We start from the raw sequence: 16,113 nt of genomic DNA on the forward strand, positions 1-16,113 counted from the left end.
TAATTCCTGTTTGCGAAATTACTTATATTCATTAAAACGGTTGCCGGCGGGTGGCTTCTTTGACCATTGCAGTAGTTCCTCAAGGTCTTGCAACCTGGGAAGGTAACAGCTGCGTATGCCATGTTCCTTCGTTTCAAATGTTTCAATCGAATCGTTTTGGCCGAATTTCACTGATATTCTTTAACGACGAGGCGTGTCGTGTTTTTCGGGACGAGAATCTGTTGGAATTCAAGGATTTTTTCTTTTTTTTTTATTTGGTAGACTTTTTACCATCGATTCTCATTGAGAATTATAAGTCAATTATTTTGGCGCGGTACTGTAAGAGTTTATAGTATGTTTGATTCTAGTCGAATCTAATGCTTAAATCTAAAGGGTATTGTCTTTTTAGTCCGCGGATCTGATTCGTCGTGTCAAGTAATTGGCTAGGGTTTTAGTGGTTGTTAACTCTTATATTGTATCTGTTACCGAATTTTCAAAGAAGATGCAGGCAACGATCGAGTCTCGCTGTTTAACAATTTAAAAAATACCACGATGCGGCCACCGTGCGTTCGACAGTCTCTTCTTCTTCGTATTTTACCGCACCGTCGAGTGACACGATCCAGATACAACGCGACATGCAGCAACCACACATATGTTTTTAACCTTTTATTTTACTGCGGTAGCTTTCGTTCTATCGTCGAATTCGAGATATGTTCTGTTAAAAAAAAAAAAAGGTCTTTCGAAACCAGCTGCATCGGTGTGTCCATTGTTCGAGCCTCGGTATTCCCGAAGGATCTAGTTAACTCTTCGGTGAAAGTTTAAGTAGCCTTTTGTCGAGATATCTTTGTCATTTACATTAACTTGTTAGGATTTTTTTTCATTATTATTATTATTTAATTTGTACTTTACAATTTACCCAGCTGGCTATTTGGTAAACTTTCTAGCTTAATTGCCATATAACACGTGGATGACTGTTCCCAGCGGGATACCATCTTCGGGTTTTACTATTTTATTTTTTTAGTGAGGTCAGCGGAGTGTTTTCTCTTTGGTCTTCTTTCGACGAGAGCAGTTAGGATATGAAAATAAACTAAATACTGGAACGGTACTGCAACCGTAAATATAGTATTCTGTAAAACCTTTTCGTTAGTTTGAAGAATTTAGCATTATATTTATACAATGATTTCGTTTATTTCTACGTGTACGGATCTACACCGACTCGAATTCATCGTTACGTGTACGACAGTAACATTGAAATTATCTTTCTCGTATCCACAAGCAGCGCGTCATGAGATTCAACAGATTCTACCGATGAGAGGCCTCGATTCAGTCATTAAATTCTCGTCGAAATCGTTGAATAACTGAACGCAGACATTATTCAGAAGCAACATTTCGGTTAATGGCGGACATAAAGCTTTTAACACATCCAAGCGATCGCTGGGCTACTTTTTCTGGAGAAATACTGATAAAAAAACTACTGCGTGCCGTTTCAAACGAACTCGTCCATTTATATCGTCGAATTATGACATTATAAATACTTCAAAATATTACTACCGGTAACGAGATTAAGCTAGTAACAAAGTAAAAGTGTAAAATAGAACTAGCAAAACGACATAAACAGAGATATTGATAATCAAATATATAAAGTAGAGAAATTTTTCGAATTGGTTCTTATTAAAGAAAAATATATTTCTGTACTTAGTACATCTTCGAATAAAAATCATTCTTTTCTAATTCTTTTAGTTTATATACAGGGTGGTTGGTAACTGGTGGTACAAGCGGAAAGGGGATGATTCTACGCGAAAAAAGAGGTCGAAAATATAGAATAAAAATTTTTTTTTTAAATTTTTCCATCGAGACAACGATCTACAGCGAGATCCGTTATAACGTACGGCACGCGTACCGAGCGAAAATTCAAAGTCGATTTTCTCGAAAACAAAGCCTCGAACGAAAAATTTTTATTCTATATTTTCGACTTTTTTTTTCGCGTAGAATCACCCCCTTTCCGCCTGTACCACCGGTTATCAACCACCCTGTATAATATTCGTTACTTTTTAGTCTTTAATTGTCATCCAAAGACGAATACAGCGAACCCGATTGTGGGATGAAAAGTTGTTTCTCGGACCTCACCTCGGCTAATCGGACGACAATTATTCCCAATAAAATTAATGGTCGATTCTTTGAAATTACATCGTATAGCCGACGGAAATGCGCGTATGTTCGAAATCTCAGCTTTTTAAGAAGCTCGGGAAACGAGTGGAGTTTCGTTCGCCAAAAATTCCATCCAAACGGACAAACAAACAAAATATAGTAAGCTAAATAAAGAGAAATTTTTTTTTAATTTTTTTTCTTTATTTCTTAAAATTACAATCAATTCTCGCGTTGAGAATTTTCAGTAATTTTTCTGGCGTGGCGCAGCGACATGGCTGATTATTTATAATAAGTTAATACTTATTATAGATAAGTATAATGTATAAGTAAGTGTTATAAATAAGTGAATATTACTTAATTTAGATAACTACTTGAATCTAGCGACAAAGAGAAATACAGAGAGATTTTTACTGAATTTATAAATCTTTGAGTAGAAGAGTGTAATAAATCGAACGAAAGTAATTTCGAAGATCCTTCAAAATGGTTGTACCTGAAAGAAAGCTCCAAAAGGTGAAAAGATCTCTTATTTATTTGAAGAGGAACAGATGGAAAAGGATGGCGAGTATTTTGGTGAATTCTTTAAGAAGCCGATGGACTATACAAGTAGACGGTATCTAGTCGAAATCGTGGACAAAACGGGAGCTATGACGTCATCGGTGTCGACAGAGCCGATTACCGGTTATCTAAGGAAATAAAGGATCGTCGGACCTCTTTTTCGTTGAAACAGTTCCAGGAATCCGTGTTACCGCAATATCGCGGCGTGTACACCCACATCAAAGTGCCGAACGACGACTCCGCTACATCGTGGTCCTCTTCGCTTTGCACAGCGATAAGATTCCCTCGATACTCGAGGTGACCGGTTTTCTATTTGTGCAGGTCGAACGTGTGTGTGTGCGTGCGCGGATGAACACGTAGATATTTCTACCGAGATATAAATTTCTGCAATAAACTAATAAAAAATTAGTCATCTTAATGCGTCGTCGAACTGTCTGGAAGAAGGAGCGAGGAGGAGACGACGATAACGACGATTGAACGAAGAAGTTGCTTCCGGTCCTTTCTCAAGGTGGATTACCTTGTAATATTTATTTTAGTCTTGTTGTATCTTGCTGCCATGAAGAAATTCGTCCGCAGCGAAAGCATAGATCCTCGTGATGCGACACAAATTGAACGTTGGCTGAGATCTTTGCATTTACGCGTAAAGATCATTCCGTCGCTTTCTCGTATCGGAATTTTATATTCATACGACGAAACGGTCGATGAACGTCGCAAATATACGATACGCTGAACAATAATAAGTTAGTTGTATTAAAAGATAAACGAAAATTAGGAAATCGTTAGTGCAATCGGTAATTGAACAAATTGTAGTTCCAGATGTCTGACAGTTGGTAGATTTTATCGTTTAAAAGCCTTTCGAAATGCCTTTCGTCAAAATGGAAATTTATTACACGAAACATTTATTCACGCGACATTTCGATGGTTTAACGATATTCGATTATCGATCCGATAGGACGATCAATAAAATTCGCACGAAAATTATCGTCCCTTCCGCAAGGAATTATTTCTCGTCGGAAGAAAATATTTTAATTTATACTTTCAGCCTCTCTAAATGTTGCAACAAAGATAAATCATTTTATGTTGTTTCCTTATCACATTCTAGGCCTCTTTTATCTTTCTTTTTTGTTGAACCAACCACGAGCTAATTCGATCAGCGAGATAGTCGATCGGTCTTCGTTGTTTTGTAACTTTGTACTACAGGAAAAACGTGCAAACAGGCACGCCTGTCGTTCTTGCTTTTATCGAACTCCTTGTATATGTCATTGCCTCGTAGTAGAACCTAGATTTATCGTCGCCACGATGCCAATATGTCCTTCGCGTTTAAAAACGGGCGAGAGGTCGGTTAAGAAAATCTTATTCGTCTCGTTGCGAGAAACTTGCGATAAAATTGCCTGAATTAAAACGAATAATACTTAGAAAATTACTTATAAAATCGTACGTCAGGTGAAAGCTAAGAAACCGACGAAGAGTTTCCGCGAGGAATATCTTCGTTAGCACGATTCTTCTCCGTCTTATTTTAGAGGCCGTTACAGTTAACGAAAGTTTCAGGCGAATTATCGAAGAAAGCAACGATTGGACGAAATATCTGATCTTGGTAATTCGCGCGAAGATGATCTTTAAGCGTTTGATAACGATTGGTCGTATAATTGCTTATTTTATTGCCTTTCTGATAATAAAATAACTTGGACGCGTTTTTCGCTGTAATTTTCTTGTCGATATTTTAACACAGTCATCGCGAATAAAGAACGAAAGCGCGCTTTATCGAAAATTTCATTCGAACGGCTCTGGATTTAGGCGATAACGCGTTCGGTTTTTGTAGAGAATTTCCATCACAGGCAATCACATGGACGCCACTTGTTTCGCCCATACTTCTGATTCATTATCTTTTGAAAGCACGCAATTTTCATCTGCTCTTACTGTTTTATGCATTATCTTCAGTTTTATTAACGAGATTCGAGCGAGCGTCTCGAATCACTTTCCTCGAATAAACCAAGTTTCCTCGTATAAAAGGATTTTATCCGATATTTGCGGACGTATTTTCAGAATCGCGCCGTTTTCGGGCCTACTCGCTGCCACAGCACGCTATCGTATCGCTATCTCATATTTGTATTAACATGCGCGAAGAGAAACGGGGATTTCTCGAACGGAAAGAAGGGTTTGGACGTTAGGTTGCAAAGAACCGGCCCATATGCGAACGTATTGCTCGGCCTCGAACTTCTCTCTCCGGTTGCACCCCCGCTGGAAACGCGCTGGAATTTATACGATCCAATATCTGCCGGCACAATATATCACGGACAGTTCGAAGCAGAGGCGGGTCGACCGGTACGCGCGTGTGTCCGTGCACGTGCGTGAGGAAGCGGTACGTATACACAGCGGTGTACACGGCGCACACATAAAGAAATGACACGCGAGCATAAAACGGCTTTGCGCCGATAGCGGCACCTTTGATGTGCCTTCGTTTCAACTACGTCCGGCATAAAATCGTGAAACACACCGGCTAGGTGTCGTACGTCGTGCCACGCCGCCAATGCCTCGCTTACCTTAGACCTCGCCTTCCCCGCCGCAGCTTTCGCGACGATTCTTCCGTCTCGCGATCTTTCCGAAATCGCCGACGACGCGAACGCCTGGCAGGTTGCATAGGACGACGATAGGACGGGATGCCGAAGAGTTTACGTGGATCGTGTTCTCGCGAATCTTTCCAACTCCTTTTCCTAATGTAAATTGACTAAAAGCTTGTCGCAGGAACTCGAAGATCGTGTCACGATGTTTGACGATGATAAGCGAGGCAGCAATGTCGCGGTCGGTAGTTGGCATTTTCTAAGAAGAGAAAAATCGTTCGAGTAAAACTGATATCAACACGGTAGCACGGATGCACGATCGGCGAAAGAGCATGGACGCGATAAGGCGCGATAAACAGAGTCACCCGATATCGATACCGATATCGAATATAATGACGAGGAGCCCGAGGAGGGCGTGGTGCCTGAATCGAATAGAGGCTGCCGTTTAGAATCGTTTATCGGGAAGAGGAAGAATCGGCACGGAGAAAAGAAAGGAAAAAGAACAGGAAAAATCGGAGGACTTTGGAGACGCGCGAGGAGAAGCGTGCAGGGTGTAAGACGTAATTCCGTGGAAATAAACTTTCGCCACTCGACACACAAACGATCCAATTCGTCCACAGTGTCGCAGGCGCGCTATCCTTCCCAAGAAAAACAAACTCCCTTAATTAATCTTGGCGTGAAACGCTCAAGGGGCCTTAATTTATCGCCCGCTCGTGAGTAGACATAGACGTCTTCGTAAATGACAGGCGAAAGCTTCAGCTTCGGTTACTTTCGAAAAGGATGAGAAAGGAGGGACGATTCGTAGTGGAAATCTTGAAGAATTCCTTAATACCTCGACCCTTCTTCTTGTTTGTTCGCTGCGTTCTGTGACCTTTTTCACCACACGGGAGACAAATTACAAATTTAGTAGCGCTATAGCTTACGTCCGCGATAACTTTGCGTTTTTGCGAGCAATTGATCGATTACGCGGGAGAAAGTAAAATGTAGGTGATTCAGGCGCCACTCGTAGGTGCCAAGGTCCTAGATGTCTACGTATAGCCGTATAAAGGATCGGAGTTCAGGTCACGTTACGTATATCGTTCTCTTTTACGTTGGTTTATTCTCTTCTTCGTTACCTAAACAGTAGGCGATTATTTCCTTAACAGTAGGATTAGGTTTTGTGGTTGATACAGTGGCGATAAGAATCGCGAGGATCGGTTTTTATCTCGAAATTGCAAATCTTGATAAATAGGGAGAGAGTAGCATGACATAAGGTTTATCTGGAAATAGTAGAGGGCTTCGAAAAATAAAGTTTATATCGGCGACTGTCGTAAAAAAAAAGATAAATACCGCAACTCGAGAGAATCGCTTCTAGTTCAAAGGAAATAAGGACGATTTTTTTATAAAAAGAATAGAAATTTCCACGAAGTATATGTTGCTTTGAAGAAACGTTAGTGTTCGATAAGCAACGATTATCTTGTGAAAACATCGATTTCTACGATCTTGTAAAAATTTAGCGAAGGTTGGAAGCACTGTCTTGAACGTTTATAGATATCGCGCGATACTATTTTGATTTCAGGTGCTTCGGCCTACCATGTTACAAATATCTTCCTATAACAAGCTTTCTTTATTTATATATCTAAATATAGATTATCTATTTTATTATACCGATAATCCAATTATCGCCCCAGAATTACTACCGAGCAACATCAATCGCATTGTCTGCCTATTTAATCGTTCTTTATTCCTTTGTTTGTTCCTCTTAGTCCCTTTCTTTTTCTTTTCTTCTTTTTTCCTTTAACGTTTTCTCTGCTTTATTCCATGAACTATACCGGTTGTCTCGTTACGTTGACGAAAGTGTTTAAAAAATCGCGCACGCGATTTCGCTGCCAACACCTCGTATTTTCGATCGCTGCAACATCTTAAAATCAACACAAGGGAGAAGAGAAAGAAGAAGAAGAAGAAGAAGAAGAAGAAGAAGGACAGATCGCTCCTCCGGCGAACATCGAAGTCTCATCGAAGGAGAATCCTCGAGCGCGCAGCCCCCACGAAATATAAAAGCTGCCCTCCGAGTAGATACAAAATCTCTCCAGAGCGACACTTGCACGTTGTCACGATCGTGGCTGTTACATTCGTAACATCCAACGATGTGGCCACACAGACATTATCGGAACGAGGCATATCGATATGACACCCTAGCCGAGAAGAGCAGAAGCAGTGGGCGTCTGTTCTGCCATTGAGACTAAGCAGACGATATCGCCAGTAAACGTTTTGAAAGAGAAACGAAGGAGAGAAGGCGCTTGGCGAGAGGAGAATACACTCTGACAGCTTCTTGGGTGTCGTGTGAAATTCCGGAAAAATTATTACCCCGTGTCGTGCGTATCTGCCAACGAGTTCGATGCGTAGCCTCTTTCCGTGTTTGGCATCTTTCGAACAGTTGAAGTGGTGGCTTTTGTCGAAACGATCGGCTGCTCGTTGATTTTATTTTAAAAGTAACGATGCGAACGAAAGATTATATATCTATTGACGCTTTAACGATAGCCAATTAATCGTCAAATATAAGTGTTCGAAATAACATTTAATTTGCATAATGTTATGCTGATAATATATGATAATAATGTCAAGCAAATAATAGAGGGCAATCATAACTACAGAGAATTAAACCGTTCTATTCATATCAACTTTATGAATGAGGCTAAACACTTAAATCGACTAATACGTTTCCCAATCCCAAGTTGCTTTAATTTCCATACGCGTGTTTGTAATTCCCAGATAAAGAAGGGACATTTATGACAAGAATTTGCTGCATTTCTGCGAGGAAGATAATCGCTTTATTCCCTTCTTTATCTTCAAATTGCAAAGTTCAGTGGCCGATAAATATGTGTTAATTCAATTTTAACGGCATATAAGGTACGTAGGTATATAGATCAGAATTACGATAATTATTTCTCTAGAAATGTAGCTACAGTAAGTTAACTTCCGATAACATCACGCGGCACAGAAATTGTTGTATGTATCTTAAATTTTATTTCATTCGCTTATCAGCAGTATCACCTACTCTGCTATTGGATTTCAATTAAAATCGATTACCAAATTTACCAAAATTAAATGGATTAACTAAAGGACGCCTTTCAGTTGCTCGATCCATCGATTAAAAAAAGGAATCCTTCGAACTTGGAAAACAAAATATTTCCAAGGGGAACCATAGGCGATTAACATACAAGGATTTGAAGGTAGAAGAAGATTTCGTGAGATAACTTTTAGGGAAAACGGAAGGTAGTCCATAATCCACAAACAATGGTATACGTACTTATGTGTATTATTTTTATAAGTACCGTACAAAGTAGAAATGGAAGGCTAAGCATCTTAATGAAATTACTCGAACAAGAGGAGTATAATATTAATTACTTTTACATTCCGTTGCTGCCAACTCTTAGTTTATTGCACAGCGCAGTGCAATATTATGCCATGAATGGCTATCTTTAAGTGCATAAAATTTCTCCAAGGAGAAATGCCCTTTAATGACGTTTCCCGTTAAATACGGATGAAGAGGCTAGCTGAAACCTGAGACAGTGTCCTCGCTTCCCGAAGCTACCTGAACAAGAATTTCGACTCGGAAGCCCAGAAGCTTCTTTTCTTGAAAAATGGCAAAAAAAAAGGGTGTCTCTATACTCAATTTTTCACCTCCGCACCTAGCAATAAAATTATACAACGTTCGGTGTCCCGATCCGATTGGGTAGCGACGAGTCCTCATCGATTCGTGTTGCGAATTCGGTTGCTGCCAATCACCTCGAAATCAACGGTAGAGTTTAAAGTATCCAAGAATCTCACCAGATAACATAAGAAAGAAACAGAAAAAAAATGGAAGGGACAAAGGAGGCTATGAAGAGGAAGAGAAAAGATACGAAAGACGGCTACGGGGAAGAGAGGAGGAAACGAAGAAGAAAACATACGACCTGAAAAGAGAAGAGAGAGGAAAATGACTTGGAAGGATTTCCGGGGCGACCTAGACAAATTTGATTTTGCGTGGCGAGCCACGTTGATTTTCATGGAAACTTTGCTGCTAAAACAATATCCAATATTTTACAGGCAAACATTTCTTTCGACTATACTCGTTGGCAGGAATTCCCCGTTTGTGCGAAACGGTGCCAATCTATTCACGACAAGCACTTACTGGTTCCAACAGGGATTTACCAGAGATCAAACGTACAGTCGAAAGCTCCCTGAAGGCGATTAAGAGAGTTTAATAAGGGCTTGAGTTTTATCCTGGCGGAGATTTTCCAGTGACTTTGAAACACAGCTGTGTCGAAGCTGGAATAATATAGAGATGGACTGGTGGGAAAGTTTTGGAATGTCAGTCGAGAAAATTCGAAAGGGATTTCGTCAAGGGCTAAGGTCGCGCGAAAGTTGACAGGTCCTTGGCATCGTACAGCACACGTGTGGTCCAAATAAATTACGAGGCAATCCTCGTTTAATTAGTAAGAGTAGAGCAGGGATCGTCGTCAGCAGAAAGAAATCTGCGGACAAGCAGACTGCATTCAAAGAGAACGCACGGGGACCCTTTTCTTCGTGTTTCACTCGTAACTTGATTCCTACGGTGGGGGACATCTGTGTTGTTGGGAACTTGAAAAATAAGGAACTCAAAAATGCTCCTTGTTCCTGTTACTCGAGACCACTTGAAACTTTCAGTAGATAAGATACTTTTAATTATTACGCAATCTTATAAATTACTGCACATAGTGACAGATAGTAATTGTATAAGTATTATTATATAACGTTCGAGATAATCGCTAACTACGATTGTTCGAAAGCTTTCCTATAGTTTTGAAGCTTCTTTAGAAAAGTCTTTCCTTTTCCTATTGTATCGTTTCTCTTCGTGTTTAACCGCAACATCGCATCGATCGGGGCTACAAACGCGATAAATATATCGATATTTCAGTATACTATAGTTTTCTATGGAAATAACAATCGTTAGATCTTCGTTCGATATCATGCGCTTTTAAAGAATCGTTGATCGCATATGAATCAATCGTCGAGTATTTTCCAAGCTTTGGTGTATATATCGACGACGATCTTCCATTGGTTAGGAGCAAAATTACCGCGCTCTGTTCGTTGAAAAAATCGTGGCACGATAGAAAGCCATCCTGTTGCTTATACGTATCGTTTCCAGATAAACTTTTTCCTCTAGTGGCTGGATGGTGATTAGTTTGGAAAGTTATGTCACAAACAGTCTGTCATCCCTTGGCGTTGATATTGGAGTGGCTCGAGCGTTGTTCAGCCTCGAAAGAAGCTGCGAAGAAGAAGCAGATAAAGTAGAAGAGCCGCGTGCCTGTGGAGTCACGCAGTCTGTTCGATTCCGACGAACGTGTGGCTTGATACTCGTTACGTAGTAGAAGAATATAAGCCGACAATTAAGCGTATTTGATCTTCTTATGCATCGTACTATAAATAAAAATTTGCAACATCGCGTGTCTACCTCCGATTATACGAGCAAACATTGCGATTGCTCGGAACTGTTTATCACTATCGGAACCATTGCTTAACGTTATCTTCCTTCTGAAGAAGGCAGAGGCAGGAATAAAGACTGCGCTCGACCGAGATGGAAAACGAAAGTTTCGATATAATAAATCTAACTTCTAAAATCTGAAAGCAACGACAGGGGGGAGAGCGCGTGAATCGATTCAACAGAGATTATTTAACGATAGGATAGATACAAATATTGGCAACCATGTTAGAGCGAAATTTGTAACGGTATTCGAGATTATCGTACGACTACGATTTAAATTCTATCACGGCCGTAACGTAATAGCGAGCGTCTGTCGTAATTATTAAACAAACGCGAGTGAAACGTCAAATGAAGAGGTTTATATTTACATATCAGTAGACTTAACAACGAGGAACGAGAAGGCGCGTAATAGAAGAGAGAAAGAGTAACGACGGCGACGTACAAAGACGTTCAGGGGATGACGAGAGGTCGGCAACGGGGATGCAGAGGCAGGGAGTGGGATGTGTCTGGCTGATGGAGCTTGAAACTGAATTAACCATCCCCGCCTGAGGCCCGTGATCTCGTCGCAACCTCATCTCGGGGACCATTATATTTGTCTTTGTATGCTAAACATTTTGCGGAATTATACGAGAGGTAAGTTTCCAAGTGTTCTTTGTCCACCTTTCCCCCTCGCCCTCCCCTCTTCACCGCTGTTCCCTTTGGGCGATGCACCGCCTAGATTCTAGATCTTGCGTCCTGCATCCGTGGAAAAACGTTTTGTACGCTAGGCTGCAGGTGGTTGCTTCGCGATACGTGCAGCCTTTTCGAGCCAAGTCGAGGGGTTGAAATGTTAAACGAGGTATCCAAGTGGCAGAGAAATAAAGAAAGACTGAAATTGCAATCTAATTACAAAAAAAAAAAGAAAAAAAAACGTAAAGACAAAGAAACGCGAACTTCTACGTTACACAAGTTACGTACAGATCGAAGCGCGTAAAACGTTTCATCGATAAGATCGACAGAGTCACGATTCGTAGAACGAACGACGAGCTTTCTCCTTCGAGTTAAATAAAAAATTAACTTTGACCGATAAGGACAACTGGATTACGAGAAATTCGCTAACTTTTGAGTCATATCGACGGTTCTGTTGCACGATCGCGTCGGTAGGTACAAAGGGGATGGATCTGAAAGGATTGGTAGATGCGCCAGCACCGTGGATGAGTGTCAAGAGATTCGTTCTAATCCCGTGAATGCGTCGTCAACGTATTTGTACGTCGGTGTCATGCTGTCTGTACCGTCATAAATCGATAAGGCCGATTTACCACGTATTCTTATCGATAATAGCGTACCGCCTACGAGAACTTCAGGCGGTGCTGAATGTCGACTCTCGTTTCTTCTTCGGCCAATATTATATTGGCAAATTTGCAAAGATATTTAGGATTTCGCGACGACGATCGTGCGAACACGCGGTTCAAAATAATTCGGAAAAGTAACGATATAATTCGGAAAGCTGATATACAAGAATATTATCAGTATTAATTATATGTATAAATTTCTCCGAGGAATTGATCGTAGATACCGATGAACGATCGAGGAAGAAAAAAAAAGAAAGGAAGAGACTATGCGTTTGCAAAAGATGATCGTTCACGTTGCATATATACGCTGTAGAATTATTCTCTTGGTAAACCAAAAAAAATTGACACTCTTTTAATTTTGTAAGAAATATATTCCATTTTTATAAAGGTATTATTGCAGATCTGCGATCTTGTTTCGGAAATTTTAGGATAAATCGGTTAAAAAAAATATGCAAAACCAAAGGGAGGGTGTAAACCGTAAAACAAGTAGCTGCATACGAATACATGGAAAATTACAAATGCTTGACAATGGGATTTCGTTTTCAATCACGTGCACAGATTTTTTCGTCGCAAAGCGCATCTCTCGTACGAGTTTTCGCAGAATTTTGACTCCGCGCGTTGTATTCCGTTCCGATGAATTGTTGTAACGAATGAACTGCGCGTTAGCGTTCGCAAAATATTGACCAACGCGTTTAAAAATTTGTAACGGTATTTGGACACATATTGAAACGTGATTTTCTGTAAAATAAATATCCAGTTAGATGCTTTTGAACCGTAAATATATTAGCGAATAAAATGAAATTTAAAACGCGTCAGGCGCGTTCATTTTTAGGATCGTCTATTTAAATTTATAGCGAAATCGGTAATCACCTTCTTCTTATCTTAGCTCTTTTACGGCCGATATTATCCAGATGTCACAACCACACGTGACACATTCCACCGTTAATCCAACCAGAATTTCTCGAATATTCTCGAACGAATCGCAGATCCTTGTTTGTTATTGTTTAAAACTCTTGAACGTGCGAGAAATTGTGTTGGTTGTCGACAGTTGGCAGAAATACTTCCTCTTTTCTAGTATTCGGTTAACATTGGCATGCAAAATATCTGGAATTAATGACGCAATGGCGAATGGAAGACCGATATTGCCAAGAATAGCGAGAGATCGAAGAATGGCACGAGTTGTGGTCGGAAGGGGAATAAACGACACACGCGACGACTAACAGTTAAGATTTGGAAACGCGGCTTGCAGGTTTTCGATTATCTTATTTCGATTATCTTATTTCGATTATGGAGAAAAAGACGGCAAGAGTGCGAGAGACGCGTGATATATTACAAACAGATTGGCCGAAGAATTCTTAGCGAACCGACGACGCTACTTGAATAGCCATTTTGCGAATGTTTCATTTAAATGAAATAACCAGCGCGATCGGCCATCCACGAGGGACAAAAGCGTAAAAAGAACGATCTGTACGCGTATATCTGCGTTCGTTCCGTAGGTTTAACCACGTTAACGATCAATTAAAGTCGCTGTGATTATCGCGGGTGCCGCGGGTGCGCGCATCCCCCTACGGGGAGTGTAAAAGCGGCAGCGCGAACCGGACGCCCGGTGGCGGCGTGATGCCGTGTAGTTGTCTTCGGTGTGTGAGTGACGCGGGACGTTAGGAGTACGACTGGACTGGCGTCGCGACGCCCGGAGGGGTCACCCTGACCCGGAAGCTCCGCCCCTGTGGAAGTCGAGCCGCCAACCGGCGTATCCAACGTTCGGAGTACGGTAGGAGGAGCCACCGTGTCTCCTTGGCGCCAGGTAACCACCGATCCTGAACTGGAACCTCGACGACTGTCTGTTGGCATTTAGTATCGCGTCGACTCTCGAGCTAACGTTGTCTTCCTTTTTTTGTAGCGAAGTAACAGTACGGAACATCGTGAAGAAACGCGTACCGCAGGCCGCACGTTCGTTGGATATGTTACAAGAACTTTCGGGCACCGAAATCGATGTAAAAGACATCGATATCGTACGGAGGAACTAGCGTGATCGACGTTTAACAGACAGTTCGAGGGGGAAGGATTGTTGTTTTCTGTGTATGACCGATCGTTTTCGTGAGTTTCGTTGAACGATGGAGACCAAGATGGAACCGTTGACACCGCCGCATACACCGCCCACGTTGGACAGACCGATGCACCAGCAGCAACAGTTGCAAATCACGTCGCCCAGGTGGATCAGGTCTCAGCAACTGAGCGCACGATTCGGACAACAACATTCGACGGGACAGAGTTACCAGGCAGCGTTTCTCGATAATTGGCTGAGAGGTGCCGCGCTACTGGCTGTCAGGGGTTGTTGCCCGCAGACTACGTCTCCCCATTCTTATCACCAACAAGGTCATCAGGGCGTACATCCAGCGCTTCCGGTACCGCCTCCCGCTTCGTTCCTTGCGAGAAGGTTGCCCGGTCAAAGACCGAAGAAGCAGTTTATCTGCAAATTCTGCAACAGACAGTTTACCAAGAGCTACAATCTGCTGATTCACGAGAGAACTCACACGGACGAGAGACCGTACTCTTGTGACATCTGTGGGAAAGCCTTTCGCAGGCAGGATCATCTGAGAGATCATCGGTGAGTTTGCCGCAAACGCGATTTTTCACAAGTACCGTATTAAGAATAACTTGGTATGGTGGCGTTCGTTGCAAGTGAATCTTTTGTCCCGTTGAATTTGAAAATACGAGGTGGATTTTCAGTGTACGAATTGGATGTACAATGATATTTGTTACGTAAGATTGTACGAAGTATGAAATACATGCACATTTTCAATCAAATTTAGTTGTCGCTGTGTAATTAATACCTCGTACACATTTTTATTCCCAGCTACGTACAGTAGCGTTTCGTTACCTCGCTCGCTACGGCAAATTCGTTTCTGCATCGATGCGTATAGCGACGTTAGCGCGGCATCTTGCAATACGGCAGAGAAACATATACAAATACCGATGACGGTATCGTAGAATTTTTCTACATCACGAACAATTAGCTTCTCCTCGTCTTTTCGCGCTGATCCTCCAATCGGAATAGCACCAAACTTCGAGTATCGTTTTTCTACGGACCTTGACGCAAGAACATCTGCCAAGTATAGCTGTAACACTTATCAGTTCCCGACAGGCTTATCTCGAAGCGGAACGCTTCAAACGAACTCGATCGTAATCGATCAGCGAATCTCAATAACAATCGTAATTAGGGTTTGGTCACTGTGATATTCGACTAAGACTCGGCCCTGTCAATAGCCGCGTCGCTTTTCTCTAAGAGAGAAAGAAAATGGAAGAAAGCGACAGGATAATAGAAAAACGAGTTGTTTTTCTTTTTCAGATATATCCATAGCAAGGAGAAACCCTTCAAGTGCAGCGAATGCGGAAAAGGATTTTGTCAGAGCAGGACTCTGGCTGTTCACAAGATCCTGCACATGGAGGAATCGCCGCACAAATGTCCAGTTTGCGCGAGAAGCTTCAACCAAAGAAGCAACCTGAAAACGCATCTTCTCACGCACACGGACGTGCCGCAAGATTTGAGAGTGGAAGCTCCGGTCGCATCGGAATCGAAGATCGACGCTTCCGCGACCGTTAGACAAATGGCGGAAAGGGTGACCAGCCTGGTCCCGATTCAAAGGACCAGCACCACCGCTCCGAAATTAGGCTTTAGTATAGAAGATATTATGAGGCGTTAAACTATCTGCTTTTTCGATTCCTCTTATGTTTTTTTTTTTTACCGCCGATCTGTTTCTTTCACGAAATGTACAACGTGTTTCGTTCGGACTTCGGCATAAAATTTCTCTATTATTACTGAAACATAATTTCGACTATCGCAAGTATCGCGACACCGAAAATAATTCATTGCAAGAAGACTAAATTACATATTTTCGCCAGGATCGATCGCGATTCCCGGTCGAAACACGTTCGTTACAAATGTATTTGTACGTCACGTTGTAAATATAGTTTCTGCGCTTAAGTTATTCGATTACATTTCGTGTGTGTTGCGAAGGGGAAAGAACGGCTGAAGCTTATCCTTGTCTTTCTTTCT

At 41.6% G+C, this 16,113-nt stretch overlaps 1 protein-coding gene across 1 annotated transcript; it reads left to right on the plus strand.

The window, feature by feature from the left end:
- Window positions 1–13,335: 13,335 nt before the first annotated feature.
- Window positions 13,336–15,760, plus strand: LOC117233558 (protein odd-skipped). Its single transcript, XM_033493966.1, has 2 exons — window positions 13,336–14,664; window positions 15,406–15,760. Exons 1-2 carry the CDS (start codon window positions 14,171–14,173, stop codon window positions 15,758–15,760), a joined length of 849 nt encoding a protein of 282 aa, XP_033349857.1. The 5' UTR covers window positions 13,336–14,170.
- Window positions 15,761–16,113: the final 353 nt, after the last annotated feature.

Source organism: Bombus vosnesenskii, unplaced genomic scaffold (genome assembly GCF_011952255.1).
Source record: "Bombus vosnesenskii isolate JDL3184/JDL3185 unplaced genomic scaffold, Bvos_JDL3184-5_v1.1 scf7180000013297, whole genome shotgun sequence".
NCBI lineage: Eukaryota > Metazoa > Arthropoda > Insecta > Hymenoptera > Apidae > Bombus > Bombus vosnesenskii.

What these genes read in the sequence shown, in the direction of transcription:
- LOC117233558 (XM_033493966.1), top strand. Translation starts at nt 14,171, where the DNA reads ATGGAGACCAAGATGGAACCGTTGACACCGCCGCATACACCGCCCACG. An exon ending in GATCATCTGAGAGATCATCG is followed by an intron (nt 14,665 to 15,405) that starts GTGAGTTTGCCG and finishes TTTCTTTTTCAG; the next exon opens with ATATATCCATAGCAAGGAGA.